General features: G+C 39.8%; 1 protein-coding gene across 4 annotated transcripts in view; it reads left to right on the plus strand.

Moving 5' to 3' along the window:
* Positions 1–15,778, plus strand: part of MAGI2 (membrane associated guanylate kinase, WW and PDZ domain containing 2) — a 1,119,445-nt gene that overhangs the window by 1,016,373 nt on the left and 87,294 nt on the right. For all 4 annotated transcript variants that reach the window (XM_031454751.2, XM_031454752.2, XM_031454755.2 and 1 more), the window contains 4 exons: positions 5,521–5,706; positions 7,381–7,555; positions 12,570–12,789; positions 13,227–13,370. In XM_031454751.2, the coding sequence (XP_031310611.2) occupies positions 5,521–5,706; positions 7,381–7,555; positions 12,570–12,789; positions 13,227–13,370 (725 nt within the window). The remainder of the gene's footprint in view (positions 1–5,520; positions 5,707–7,380; positions 7,556–12,569; positions 12,790–13,226; positions 13,371–15,778) is intronic.

The following is a 15,778-nucleotide window of genomic DNA, read 5'->3' on the forward strand; positions in this document are numbered from 1 at the left end:
GTAAAAATCTTGTTTTGAAACATTTGGGGTTTTATACCCAGTAAATTCTAAATCATACACAGTACTGGAAGGGAATAGAGGCATGAATAATTCAAAACAGCAAATCATCCAAATACCATTTGCATGTGTTTTGAAATGTATTTTTTAATTTCATTTCAAATGTGAGTGTTTCTAATACCCAAAGAAATTACTTCAAAGGAACAACACTATGATGTGAAGCCCTCCCTAAATGGGATCTGAGGAGCTGTCCCGTTTTCTCATTTTCTCCCCTCCTCTCCTCGCTGCCCTCCTCTCCCTCCTCACGCCCTGCCTGTCGAAAGACAGGTGCCACAAAGAAGCTGCTTCAAGCAGAGTTCCTGCCTGTCTCTCTCCCCTGGATCAGGACCACTGGTGAAGTGTTTAAGATTCCCTGTTTAGACGCAGGCTGTGCTCATTAAATAAAAGTGCTGGGCGCTCATGGAGTACTAGAGTGGAGGGAAGAGATGGCGAAGGCACGAGAGGCAGTGAGGGGCACTTGTTAAGGGCAAAGGTGTGGAATCTGACAGTCCGGGATTCCAAACCCTGCTCAGCCTACGAGACCTTGGGCAAATTGCTGACTGTTTTATACTTCAGTTTCCTCCACTGTAAACATCCAGTGATAATGCTATCGGGTATCTCATATTACTGATTAAATTATATTTATTTTAACGTAGTTAATAATTTTGTGTGTGTGTGTGTAAGGCTCAGTGCGGCTAATGCATCCTGTAGAAGAGATCTCGTGCTGATTTCCCTTTGGATAATAAACGCTTACTTATAAGTTGGCCTTTTCCTACAGAGACCTGCAACATCTTTTTTGTGAAAGCAGAGAAAAGCAAGCAGGATCCTTGGCCTCATTGAGTGTCTGTATTTTCCCCAAAACACATCTCTTTCCCAAATGAAGCTATGAATGAAGCTTTTCCTGTGTGGATACTTAGCAGATATTGTTCTGTAAAAAGCAGTGTTCCTTCAGTTTTAGCTGTCTTATAGGTTTACCCTGTGTACACAGTAAGCTGGTTCTTACACACATGCACACACACACACACACATCAATAGTGATATCAGAAACATTTTAAAATAATAGTAATCAAGAGAATGAAAGAAAAGTTAACACTGACAGATCAGTTCTTAATGGCAGGCTCTATTCTGGTCACTGTATATATGAGAACTCATTTAATTCTTAAAATCATCCAGTGAGGTTAATGATATTATCCCAATTATACTGTTGAAATGCAGAAAATCAGAGAGGTCAGGTAGCTGTCCAAAGGTCAGGATAGATAACAATACACAGACTATGACCAGGAAGACCATATCAATTATTGACTGTTCCAGGACACTCTGGAACACGAAAGGGGAGAAAAACAGGAATGAAAGTCCAGTCTAATTATAGTTGAAGACCAAACATTTTGCAGTACCCCTATCATTTTATACAACTAGTAAATGAATGACTTATTACATTTCTGCTTGAGCAATGTATTGTCCTAAGACTCTCAGGTGATCATTAGTATGATTTAAGAAAGATGTTCTTAAAGCCATTCATGCTTGCGGTAAATAAAAATGTGTTTGAGCTTCCAGCATGATGAGTTTTACTTCAGAGACACAGACTCAGCCAATATTTTCATATGCTACCTATAACCTTTTGCAACGGAATTATGATCAAGGCACTGGTTCATTAACTCTCTGATTGTCCTTCCTTACCACAGTTATTAGCTCATGTTCTGACTTTCACTGTAACACATACGCAAGATTGAGAGTTTGAGGATCAGACATCTCTGGAGCATATTTATTGCTGGAGTATGTCTTTGCCTCTTTATGCAGATGAAATCAGTCCCTGACTTCCATAGGTGGAGCAACAAGTCATTGACAGGCAGTTTCCTGGCTGGGGCTCCTGTCTTTTTTTTTTTTTTTTTTTTTAACAGTTTTTATTGATTTATAATCATTTTACAATGTTGTGTCAAATTCCAGGGTTCAGCACAATTTTTCAGTCATACATGGACATATACACACTCATTGTCACATTTTTTTCTCTGTGAGCTACCGTAACATTTTGTGTATATTTCCCTGTGCTATACAGTGTAGTCTATTCTACAATTTTGAAATCCCAGTCTATCCCTTCCCGCCCTCTGCCCCCCTGGCAACCACAAGTCTGTATTCTCTATCTATGAGTCTTATTTCTGTCCTGTATTTATGCTTTGTTTTTGTTTGTTTGTTTGTTTTTGTTTTTGTTTTTTAGATTCCACATATGAGCGATCTCATATGGTATTTTTCTTTCTCTTTCTGGCTTACTTCACTTAGAATGACATTCTCCAGGAGCATCCATGTTGCTGCAAATGGCATTATGTTGTCGGTTTTTATGGCTGAGTAGTATTCCATTGTATAAATATACCACATCTTCTTTATCCAGTCACCTGTTGATGGACATTTAGGCTGTTTCCATGTTTTGGCTATTGTAAATAGTGCTGCTATGAACATTGGGGTGCAGGTGTCATCCTGAAGTAGGGTTCCTTCTGGATACAAGCCCAGGAGTGGGATTCCTGGGTCACATGGTAAGTCTATTCCTAGTCTTTTGAGGAATCTCCGTACTGTTTTCCATAGTGGCTGCACCAAACTGCATTCCCACCAGCAGTGTAGGAGGGTTCCCCTTTCTCCACAGCCTCTCCAGCATTTGTCATTTGTGGATTTTTGAATGACGGCCATTCTGACTGGTGTGAGGTGATACCTCGTAGTTTTGGTTTGCATTTCTCTGATAATTAGTGATATTGAGCATTTTTTTCTGTGCCTATTGTTCATTTGTATGTCTTCCTTGGAGAATTGCTTGTTTAGGTCTTCTGCCCATTTTTGGATTGGGTTGTTTATTTTTTTCTTATTGAGTCGTATGAGCTGCTTATATATTCTGGAGATCAAGCCTTTGTTGGTTTCATTTGCAAAAATTTTCTCCCATTCTGTAGGTTGTCTTTTTGTTTTACTTCTGGTTTCCTTTGCTGTGCAGAAGCTTGTAAATTTCATTAGGTCTCATTTATTTATTCTTGCTTTTATTTCTACTAGGAGAAAATTTTTGAAATGTATGTCAGATAATGTTTTGCCTATGTTTTCTTCTAGGAGGTTTATTGTATCTTGTCTTATGTTTAAGTCTTTGATCCATTTTGAGTTTATTTTTGGGTATGGTGTAAGGGAGTGTTCTAGCTTCATTGCTTTACATGCTGCTGTCCAGGTTTCCCAACACCATTTGCTGAAGAGACTGTCTTTATTCCATTGTATATTCTTGCCTCCTTTGTCGAAGATGAGTTGACCAAAAGTTTGTGGGTTCATTTCTGGGCTCTCTATTCTGTTCCATTGGTCCATATGTCTGTTTTTGTACCAATACCATGCTGTCTTGATGACTGTAGCTCTATAGTATCGTCTGAAGTCTGGGAGAGTTATTCCTCCAGCCTCTTTCTTTCTCTTCAGTAATGGTTTGGCAATTCTAGGTCTTTGATGGTTCCATATAAATTATATTATGATTTGTTCTAGTTCTGTGACGTATGTCCTGGGTAATTTGATAGGGATTGCATTAAATCTGTAGATTGCCTTGGGCAGGGTGACCATTTTGACAATATTGATTCTTCCAATCCAAGAGCATGGGATATTTTTCCATTTTTTAAAGTCTCTAATTTCGTTCATCAATGGTTTATAGTTTTCTGTGTATAATTCTTTCACCTCCTTGGTCAGATTTATTCCCAGATATTTTATTACTTTGGGTGCTATTTTAAAGGGGATTGTTTCTTTATTTTCTTTTTCTGTTGATTCATCATTAGTGTAAAGAAATGCAACTGATTTTTGAATGTTAATTTTGTAACCTGCTACCTTGCTGAATTCTTTGATCAGCTCTAGTAGTTTTTGTGTGGACCTTTTAGGGTTTTCTATATATAGTAACATGTCGTCGGCATATAGTGACACTTTCACCTCTTCTTTTCCAATTTGGATGCCTTTCATTTCTCTCTCTTGCCTGATTGCTATGGCTAGGACTTCCAAGACTATGTTGAATAGGAGTGGTGATAGTGGGCAGCCTTGTCTTGTCCCAGATTTTAGTTGGAAGCTTTTGAGTTTTTCACTGTTGAGTACTATGCTGGCTGTAGGTTTGTCATATATAGCTTTTATTATGTTGAGATATGTTCCCTCTATACCCACTTTGGCGAGAGTTTTTATCATAAATGGGTGTTGAATTTTATCAAATGCTTTTTCTGCATCGATTGAGATGATCATGTGGTTTTTGTCCTTTCTCTTGTTGATGTGATGCATTACACTGATTGATTCGTGTATGTTGAACCACTCTTGTGTCCCTGGGATGAACCCCACTTGGTCATGATGTATAATCTTTTTTATTGGGTCTCCTGTCTTGAAGGGCAGAACAAAAGACAGCAGGTTTCTAGGTGGTCGGCTCCTTGAGGAACTTACAGGTACACTGTGCACTCTTGACATCTGACTCCATTAATAGTCAACCTGGTAGCAACTCAAACACTGACACTGAATACAGGTTGACCTGCTAGAAAATCTGTATCCCCACGAACCTGCCTCTCCTCCCACATATAAGTAAACAATGAAAAAGAAAATGAATTTTCCTTGTTTGAAAGACACATATACTGTACTTCATTAATTGTAATACACGTGTTTCATGATTTAACATTTCAGAAGTTACAGAGTATCTTACATCAAATGGAGTGTCACTGTTTAGTTGCCAGAGTTGCTTTTTTTCTTGTGGTATGTAAGAGAAAGTTGTGTCTTAGCATCAATGACATCTTAGATTTTACGAAAATACATTATGTACCAGATATGAGCAAGATCTCAGCATCATTTGCACTGAATCAGAAGGAAGACATAATAGTTGAAAACTGCATCAACCTTTAAGCTAAAGCTTAGTAGATTAGTCAGAAGTTGGTCATAACTTCTTCACCAGCTGGCTAATTCCCGTATAAATAAATAATTTCTTCCCTTTCCTGTTTTCTCCCCTCGGTAAAACAGAGAAGGACAGAAATAAAGTTCCCAGCATTTATTGTATCTTTCTGAACTGTATTATTGTCTCTAGAGTCTGAGCTCTCTGGGCACAGTCCTGTCCATCTATGGTTCTCAAAAATTTTGTGTGTATTGGAATCTCTTGAGGAGCTTCTTAAAAATCCATTATCCCCACCTCCTGACTGGACATTCTGATCCACAAGGTCCAGGGTAAGACCTAAACAGCTGTATTTTTAATCCTAGGGTGATTATGATTCACCCTAAAGTTTGAGAACCCATGGTTCACGTTTGGAATTGACTAGTCACTGTGAAGAACTTGAATTTAGAAATTCTGGTCCCAGTAATATGCACAGGGCTACATTTGATAGGAATAACTGTGATCTCAAGAGGCACACATACTGACGAAAGAGAGAATTCTGATACTTCACTGTTTCCTGTGCAGCTGGGACTCAAAGATGGAACATGTATTGGTAAAGCCCCTGATACCTGTTTCTGTTGGGGATTTTTTTTTTTTAGCTGTGCCCCATAAAATCGGACGCATCATCGATGGGAGTCCCGCAGATCGCTGTGCAAAACTAAAAGTGGGAGACCGAATCCTAGCAGTGAACGGCCAGTCAATCATCAACATGCCTCACGCAGACATCGTGAAGCTCATCAAGGATGCAGGTCTTAGTGTCACCCTTCGCATCATCCCCCAGGAGGGTGAGTACCTGAGCTGGGGCCACGGAGCCCACCTGGCTGCAGTTGGTGTGCTGTCAGTGTCAGAAGTTGAGTGTTATTTCCACTTTTGCAAAAATTAACACTCTTTTGCAACCCATATCCTGTTTACTCAGTACCAGTTTCATTCAAAGATCAAACTCTATGACATTGTAGATAACTAGTGTGAATCTCAAGGCACTGGGTGATTAGGTCATTCCCGATGGCCCTGGGGGCCCTAGAACCCACTCAACAGAGATGATAGGGTTACAAATCTGAAGGAAAAGGCTTGAAGAGCAGTGAGCATCACACCTCACAGCCATGCCTCAAGGGGCCACGAGGTTCTGAGCACCGACTCACCGTCAAGTCACCATTTCCAGGCACAGTGGGTTCATGACTAGTCTGCAGCTACTGTCTCATCACTGACACCTGGGAGTTCAGTCTTGGCGCTCACTGCTGAGTGGACCAGTGTCCCACACAGAGAGGGAGGGGCTCACGCACTTCGGTCTCTTCTGTTTTACTCAGTCTCCTGATTCCATCTTGGGACTGTCTAACAAGCGACACTGAACCGTCACTGACTTTTTAATAGATAAATCAGTGGTTTTCAGTGGAGGTGATTTTAGTCCCCTCAGGGGACATTTGGCAATGTCTGGAGACATTTTTGATTGTCATGATTGGGGTGGGGATGTTACTGGTATGGAGCAGGTAGAGGACAAGGACACTGCTGAACATCCTCCAGTGCACAGGACAGCCCCCACCCTGACCCAGCAAGGGATTATCTGCCACAAGTGTCAACAGTGCCAAGGTTGAGAAATACCCTCCTGATACCAGTGAAGAAGAAAATTTAAAATTTAGACTGTGAGAAAAGAAACCAGACAGTGACTTATAAAGGAATGCTAATAGATCACCTCCTTTTTATCGCCCAGCGAAAAAGAGGAAAAATGACCCTTTTTAACCTGTTATCTGCAGACATTGTATATAAAATATTCAGTAGAAATTAACTCTAAGTAAAATTGCTCACAAAAAGTCTGACTTGCTTCTCCCTTTTCCCAGTCTGAAATATATCTATCCTGTTCTTATTCCAACACAGCAAAAAATGATATGTAAACTGACTATATATACTTCAATTAAAAAAAAATGATATATGAGCCTTCCTCTGTCCAGTGTTCTTTTTTCTTTCCAGAGAACCATGGAGAACAGAGGATTATTAGGCAATAAGACTAACAAGGAACTGGAGAAAGGATTTTAAAAAGCATTTACTTTTCTTGTGGTTAATTCTTTATCCAATCTTTGGAATACTGGTAGGACTTCTCATTACAACCAAAAAGTATTAGCAGCTGAAACATTTTCTTTCAGAGAGTAATGCTGGAATGAATAGGATATGTTTTAGAGCCTACTCCTCTGAGTTATTTTTTCATAGTTTTAACAAGTCTTTCTTATCGTAATTTTTTTCTTCTGACAAAATGACAAGAGATTCTGTTCATAACCTTATTTATCGACTTTATCATTGACAAAAGAATACTGGTTCCAGGAGGGGTATTGGAACTTGCTAAGTTTAAGCTTCAGTCTTTAAGCCTAAGCCTTGAGTCTTGTAGAGTTAGAGTAACCACCTCTGGCTGCCTCTTGCCCTTGATCAAGTGCCAGCCTGACTGCATTTGCTTCCTTGGTTTCCCACTGCAGAGCTCAACAGCCCAGCCTCGGCACCCAGCTCAGAGAAGCAGAGCCCCATGGCTCAGCAGCACAGCCCCTTGGCCCAACAGAGTCCTCTGGCCCAGCCCAGCCCGGCCACCCCCAACAGTCCTGTCGCCCAGCCAGCTCCTCCTCAGCCACTTCAGCTACAAGGACACGAAAATAGGTAAAGTTTCCCTGGCTTTTGTGACTCTGAGAAGTGAGGGAAATGGGGAGAGGGAGAGTTTGGGACAGGACAGGACAGAGGCAGGAGAGAGATTTTCATAAAGTAGAAATTGCCTAGTGCACCTTTGTGTGATTGTGAAATTGTGTTTATGTGGTAAATGTGGTTTTGTTAGCATATATAGGTGTCTGTCCTTCACAATAAGAGAAGCTTTCCTGAGGTAATGGTGTAGGATTGCAGATGAATAGGGATTAGCTAGCGAGAGCATTAAAGAGAGTCTGGACAGAGCAACATATACAATGTGCAATAACGTATAGAAAAGCTCTTTGACAGGAGGGAGTATGCAAACATGAAGGAGGGAAGGAAGGCCAGTATGGGGGGAAGAGGGGCAGGGACATGGTATGAGATGAAGCCAGTGAGGGTGGTGGAGACTGCCCTAAAGGGTCTCATACACAGGTTGAAGATTTTGATCTTTATCTTAAGTGTAGTGAGAAGTCATTAGAGAGTTTTAAGCTGAAGATCAACACCATTGGATTAGGTGTTTGAGAAGCTCTCTCAGTTGGCCCCATAGAGAACCGTCTGCAGGCTGGTCGGGGTGAAGGCAGGCTAAGCAGTTAGAAGTGGCCGCTACATCCACTGAGCCATGTAAGTGACGGCTCAGAGAATGATGGTGTGTGGAGAGGGTGAAATGTTGAAGGATTTGTGAGCATTAATATATATTAGTGTTTTCACTGCATTTTACCTTATATCCACCTACCCACAGTCTAATGAGTTTCTTCCATTCTGCATCGTGGACTCTTGGGAATAGGCAGTTTGAACTTCCAGAAGAAAAGGATGCTGTAGCCATAGTAAAGCAATACTGTCTTATTGTGACTTGTATCTGACAGGGAGCCTGGGCTAGGCTGAGCCATTAAAGAAAGAGATGAAGACATGTTCCCATGTTGTTTTTGACCTTTCGAAGGAGAGAAATAGAACAACCCTTGGGAACATCTCTGAAAACAAAACCCTCACTGGTCCTTTCCATGATTCTAATGTTTTCTGAACATCTGTTACCCATATCCTGCCTCCTGGATTGGTGAAGAGGAAGTGAGACCCGGTTTTTGAGTCCCAGAACCATCCAGGTTCATCACTCACGCGATTGCAAAGCAAATGTTTCCCCTGTGCCACAAGAGTCCTTCCCACGACGCCCTGTTCTATTCTCATTTCCTCCATTTGCTTTCATAGAAAAGTAAATGCCTGTTGTCTCCAGCTGTTTATGGTTTTAATATATTCCAGGGAAGAAGAAAGACTAACCCCCATAAGGTAAATGATACAGAGGCAAGAATTTGACAGTCCGTTAGAGAAGTAAATCCTGGATGTCTCTGTAATAAGCCCCAGATGCATTTGCTTTGGGACCGTGTGTTGCTTGGACAGATGGCACTGCTTTCCCCAGGATTCATCTTAGGCTTAGGAGGAAGGACCTAAGTGCTCCAGCAATCCCCGCACCAGCTTCCAACTCTTCTTCTTGGCTCTGCCACTGTCAGTTTACCTCCCAGCCACAATTCTGTCTTCCCTCTCCAGAGTCAGACTTTCCTGGAATTGGACTCTTGCCCCTGGCCTGGGGGTAGGTAATCTCATCCCCAGTGTGTCATAGGTTAGTGGGGGAGAATAACACTTAAGCGACTCCACTATCCTGTCCCCGTCGGGTTCTAGTCACATCTGGGACTCTGCCCCTATCACAGAAGCAACAGCCTATGGATACTTTTTTTGTGTGACTACAGAATAAAATATTTCCTAACTCTGGGATTAACAGGTTGACGTGATCCGAATTTGCCCAGAGTTCTTAGCTGTTTTTGCTTCAGTAATATTAAAAGCCTAGGAAGTGCCTACCCCAATTCTAGGGCCCTTTCCTGGAGCTCAGGTTTCCTGGCTTAACTTTGATTGTTAGTGACTGGCTCTTTCCATATGAATGAAGAGATTCCATGATCTTACAGATACCCAAACAATTTTTCTAGCTGTATTTAAAGATGATCGTGGTTTTAGATTGAGAAATTCTTTGCCTTTTTCTAGATCAGGCTACAGATGTCTCTAAGACAGCTTGTATGCCAAGCACACAGTATGAATTTCCTATTAGTTCCTTTGTACAAGAAGTGCCCACCTACATGTCAAATTGAGCCAGTTTCCAAGTTAAAGTGGGATAAAGTAAAATGACAATCTGCTTGGAAATTTTTATCTTATGAGTTATAACGAGTGACTGTTTTCTCCTGTCTTGTTTACTCTTGGATTGGCCTTCTCCTGACATGCTGCACACCTCTACTCATTTCTCTGTCCCTTAACATCCTTTTGGTGTGTGCTCAGGAAACAAAATATTTTTAATATGAACATAAGCAAAACACTATTCAAGGAGAAGCATTTTTTGAAAACAACAAAAGAGCCATTATGTAAGATATTCAAAAACTAACTATAAATAGCAGATTTCATCTTCCCCAGCAAGGGCAATCAATATTTGACATGTTTTAAGTAGCAAGGTTAGTAGAAAGCATTGGAAATTGACTTCTTTCACAGACTTTGTACACTAGATGCTGAAGGCAGGAAATAATTCTTGAAAGGCCCACATGGGGCAAAATCCCACCATAAGATCCCCTATTACATGGGTGATATTTCTTAGTTCTGGAATTTGTACCATAAAATTCTGCTAGAATTTACCATTAGCAATCTGGTTTTATCATCTCTAAAGTCTCTTTAATAATGGAATTAATAACTACAAAGGGTTATACTGACATACAATCTACAAAGGGTTACCCTTTCATAAGTGAAGGAGCTTTTAAGAGACTTTTTAAAAATAATCTTGAGTCTTAAAGTGTTTCGCAAATTCAGCATAACGACTTTTTCCCTAACTAGTGGATCATTCACTTAAAAGTTAGCAACACTCATACAAATTAAGTATATTTTACTTATTAAGAATTCTTCAATGTGCACTTCAACGTAAAAGCCTGACACTTGGCACTGGTGTCGAATGAAGTTTGAGTGCTGAAAGGCAGGCTTGGGTGGCAGCTGTTACAAGTTCTAATTGTCCCTGTTTCTAGGCTCTGGGGAGACGCTTAACATTTCACCCACTTTTGCTGTACTTTGTGACTGGTTGGAAACAAAGCACATTATGGATATTTCATACCAATATTACACAGATAATGAAAATAAAGTGACTGTGGTATAACTTAAAACAATGACATCTAACCCACCAAGCAAATTATTTCTAGAAAGGAAAAGATACACGCCAACCAATGTCACCCAGTCCAGTTCCTTTCGTTTAATTCATGTATTTGCATAGTTAAGCATCTCATTCAAAGTGGATTTTAAATAATTCTGTTCTCAGCATGCACACTCTCAGTAGGTGAGTGGACAACTTGCTGATGTATAAAGCAAAGCCTAAATTATGCACCTCACAAAAGGAATGTGTTACTTCTGCAAGTTAAGTAACAAATGAGAACTACTCAAAGCATTATTAAAATAACTACATTACTAACCCTTTTCCAAAACCCCAAATAAATAACATCTATTGCCATACACTATCAGTGTGTCCTCACCAAATATTAAACTAGTGGCAATTGTTCAGGTGAGTCATTTTTTAAAATATTTAATACTAATCAGGTCATAAGCCAGTAAAAAAAAAAAAAAATCTAGTTTTAAATGGTAAGAAGTAAAAATTCTACTGATTTTGAACATATTTTCCTGACACGTTTGAGTTTTTCCTTGTTGCTAAATATTTTCTCAATTGCTTAAATCCTCCATAATAACTTCAGATTAAAGTATTATTATATAGAATGTATTTTTTAATCGACCTACATCCCTGAGAGGCTCACTGTGTAGACTGTTGTCATGGCAATAGGCAATGAACTAGAGAGTTAAGAGGTGGTCTCTATACTATGGTAGTTTTTTTTAGTTTATCTTATTAATGATCCCATAATGGTAGGTATTAGGTACGTTAGCCCTTTTTTGGACCTGTGAACCCCTCAACTTAGAGCAATTTGGATTAACAAAACTAAACAACTAGTTCTGGACCCTGCATTTATTTTATTAGTAGCTAGAAATAAGAACAAGATAAATGTTTCAAAATTGTAGAATAGATAAACAAGATCATACTGTATAGTACAGGTAAATATATACAAGATCTTATGGTAGCTCACAGAGAAAAAAAATGTGACAATGAATATATATATGTTCATGTATAACTGAAAAATTGTCCTCTACACTGGAATTTGACACATTGTAAAATGATTATAAATCAATAAAAAAAGTTAAGAAAAAGAACAAGACAAGTGTTAAACATTTTTGCCTTCCCTTCTATCTTATGACCATGATAGTATCTGATACTAATCCTGAGAGTTAGTCTATTATTGAAACCTCTGTGTATTACATTTGTACCTTAGCACTGACCAGTGCCCTTCTGCTTGATTTGTAGTTGGTGATTATACCTTATCATCGCTCCTTTAACCTCTGTAAGATATTAAAAAAGCCTTAAGCTAGCAGGTTAAAATAGCCTTTAATTAGATATTTGTAGGATATTTAAAGATCACTTCAATCATGTTTTCATGAAGTAGTGAATGTTGTGTGTGTGTGTGTGTGTGTGTGTGTGTGTGTGTGTGTGTGAGAGAAAGAGGGAGAGAGAAGTTAAGCAAGTCAGTTTACTGATTGTTATTTGGGGATGTGTAGTTAAATGTGTAAGTCCCTTGATTTGCTACAGTTGCACAGTTTTTAAATAGCCTGATCAAAGAGGGTTATCTGTAAGTCCTTTTCCACAAAATTCTGGTTGACCATCAATTTTACCTTGTTTTCCTAAGGACCCAGGTGAAAAGTATACAGTGTGGCATTTGTCAAAGATTTAAAAGTAATAACTTGTCACTTATTCAGTGTTCTCATAATCCTGAGCATGCCAAAGGACCACCAAGTGGTGTGGTCCACATGTGCCTAGGGGTCCTGCGATCATTCTGTTCTCCTTAGAAGGCTGATACCAGAGCAAATCCCATTTCCATTCATTTAGTTACAGGTCAGAAGTAAAAGCAAGGCAAGATGTGAAACCAGACATCCGACAGCCTCCGTTCACGGACTACAGGCAGCCCCCACTGGACTACAGGCAGCCCCCAGGAGGGGACTACCCGCAACCCCCGTCCTTGGACTACAGGCAGCCTCCCCTGCTGGACTACAGGCAGCACTCTGCTGACACCAGGCAGTTCCCTCTGTCAGACTACAGGCAGCCCCAGGTACTGCAGATCCCATCACATGTATTTCGTTTTCTAATCAGTGCACCTGTAGTACACACACATACACACACACACACACAGCTCTGGTACATTTATTTATGGTGCTCAACAGCAGTGAGTGAGAAAACTCAAAGGAGAAAGAATATCACTCAGGCCTATATGCAATTATTACATGTTTGTCAAGTAAACTGATGGATTCCAATGTAAATAAGCTATTGCAGTTCTTATAATGACCCAGGAAATTGTTCTGATCTGCTCAAACCATTTGAATCTTGTCTTGCATTTTGCTAGATGGTGAAGTCAGCTTAGTCCTTCTCACAGCATCATGTCAGCTGAAACATGTTCACTATGAGAGAAGAAGCACAAAGGGACTGGCCACAGAAACTTCTCTGATACTAAACAATTGTGTATTCCATTGTTTCTCTCCAACCCCAAAGGATTTTGATTATTTCACTGTGGACATGGAGAAAGGAGCCAAAGGATTTGGATTCAGCATTCGGGGAGGAAGGGAATACAAAATGGATTTGTACGTGTTGAGACTGGCAGAAGATGGGCCAGCAATAAGGAATGGAAGAATGAGGGTAAGAAAGTTTTCTTTTATACAATTGCTTAATTCTGAAAGAGAAGCCCATTGTGGTGTTGGGAGACTGATGAAGTGTGCAGTTAAGCAGACTGACATGAAGTAGGTGTTGCCTCCTTCCCATTTCATGATCCGATTTTCTAAAGGTTTGGCCAAACATTATTTAAGAATTATCTCTCATTTTTCTGCTTATAGCTTCTAATTGACAACTCTCAAATGTGGTGGTGGTGTGTGTGTGTGTGTATACCCACATAGTTCTCTAAAGAGTCAACTAAAGAAAATGGACAAAGTAAAGAAATCTAAGAAATAGCTCAAAATGGGAAGGGCTTTATAATTTTTTGTGTGTGGTTTCAGGATTCAGTTTTCATCTGAGATGGAACCTTACAAAATTTATTCTAGTTTTTCTGCTTTTTCTTCACATGGTTTTGTGTTTCTTGGGGAAATATTTCTTTTGAGTTGACAGGTCTTTGGCTGTGATATTGTGCAGACAGACAGAAGCAGGAGAAAGGGAGGCTAGGCCTCTTGGATACATGTTGTCCTTAAAAATGGTAGCAGTCAAAACGTTTCCAATTACAGTGTAAGTTCAGGGTGGATTTTTTTAATGTAGTAGTTACTTTGAGGCATCTGATTGGTGCACAACTGATTTTTCTTCTAAAGGTACAAAACTTGATAATAATATAGAACATCAGTCTCTTTCTCTGTAAAATGTCATCTAGTGAGCACATACAAAGATTAGTTATTATAAATAAAATCTAGAATTCATTCTTGTGCTCCCTCCTTGCTCTTTCAGTTACTGTAGAAAAGCTATGGTTCTTGGGTTCTAGACCCTCAGATTCTTGTGCTGATCCTCACCAACCATTGCTCCCAGACAATGAAATGAATCTGTTATTCCTACCACCACGTCTACCATTTCTGTTGCATCACCTCCAAGTCAGTGAATCAGACACAGTGCAAAAGTGGAAAGTGTAAATGTGTCTATTTCTCTCCCTCCCTTCATAATCCTTTGACTGGAAAGTATCCAAGTTAGAATTTGAATCAGTCAAGGCTGACTGCAGAGAATTACAGCCCGTGCCCTGATCCAACACCAGCCTCCTTCTCTCACCCCTTCTATGTGTGGTTCTAAGATAGGCCGCCACATGGTTCCTTGGCTCCCAGCTTCCCTGCAAACAGAAGAGCACTTTCTTAACATGTTGCAAAGCCAACTCACAAGTTGTTCAATAAAAAATAAAAAACTCATTTTTGTAGTGCAGTTGAAAATAACACAGCATGGAAGTCATGAGTGAGATTACCAGAGCCCTGTGAGAGGATAGCCCCCCACCCCACCAGCGGACTTTAGAGGTGGCCTGTGTGGTTTCCAAGTGGTGACCACATTTTTTAACAAATGGTCTAAATTGCTGCTCAATATATTCATTTCTCCCAAGGCACAGAAGCCTAAATATAGAAGTACTCTTATGTAAAAAGAGTATTCTTTCTTACAGAATTTAAGCCAGAGCAGTAGTCCTGAGTGTAGTTCCTGGCATCAGATCCCCTGGGAACAAGTTAGACATGCAAATTCTCGATCCCCACCGCAGACCTACTGAATCAGAACCTCTAGGAGTGAGGCCACCAGGCTGTGTTTGTGTGACCCACCTTCTGGTGAATCTCATACAAGCTGAAGTTTGAGACCCACTGAGCTAGAGGGAAGTTGTCGTGACATAAGTACAACACAAGTAGCAGGTCTGTGGCTCAGGCTTGGTTAATCCCCCACCCAGATCTTGTCTAGGGAGTTTCCATCCTGTTCCAACAGTTTGCCTCAGGTCCTTAAATCCATGTAAACACAGATTCAGAATTCCATAGGCAGGTGCTCAATTTTGTGAAAGATGCTTTTTCTTCTGGCAGGTGAGAAAAATGAGTCCTCTACCTGGGTTTCAGAAAATGGTATTTTCACTTCTTGTCAAAGATTATAAAAATAAGCAATATTTTATCATTTTCCATGTCATTTTTATAAAGCAACTTATTCTTTGTACTAGCTGTCCAAAAGGAGTTATTATGCCAGTTTTAGATATTATGGATGTTTATTTTGATCTACTATATATATATATATATATAGTAAATATATATAAAATACTAATGTATATATTTCACACATTTAATTCTCAAAGAAAGTTAACCACTTGAGAGTCATAGAAATTCTGTGGATCAGATTTTACTGGTTGATTTTATCTCTGATCTTTGAAATAAGGCTAGGAACTTGGCAGTGATGAATGGATGACTTTTTTCTCCTTTTATGGGTTCAATTTAATATTCAGATGGTTTGGATTTTTCTTACTCATGGATTCTTATGGCACCAGTGGAGAATTTGTCTAGGGTGACAATCTCCATGTCAGGGAAAGGAACTACTTCATCATGTAAGTTCAAAGGTCATCAGTA

The sequence above is a fragment of the Camelus dromedarius genome, chromosome 7 (assembly GCF_036321535.1).
Source record: "Camelus dromedarius isolate mCamDro1 chromosome 7, mCamDro1.pat, whole genome shotgun sequence".
Taxonomy (NCBI): Eukaryota; Metazoa; Chordata; class Mammalia; order Artiodactyla; family Camelidae; genus Camelus; species Camelus dromedarius.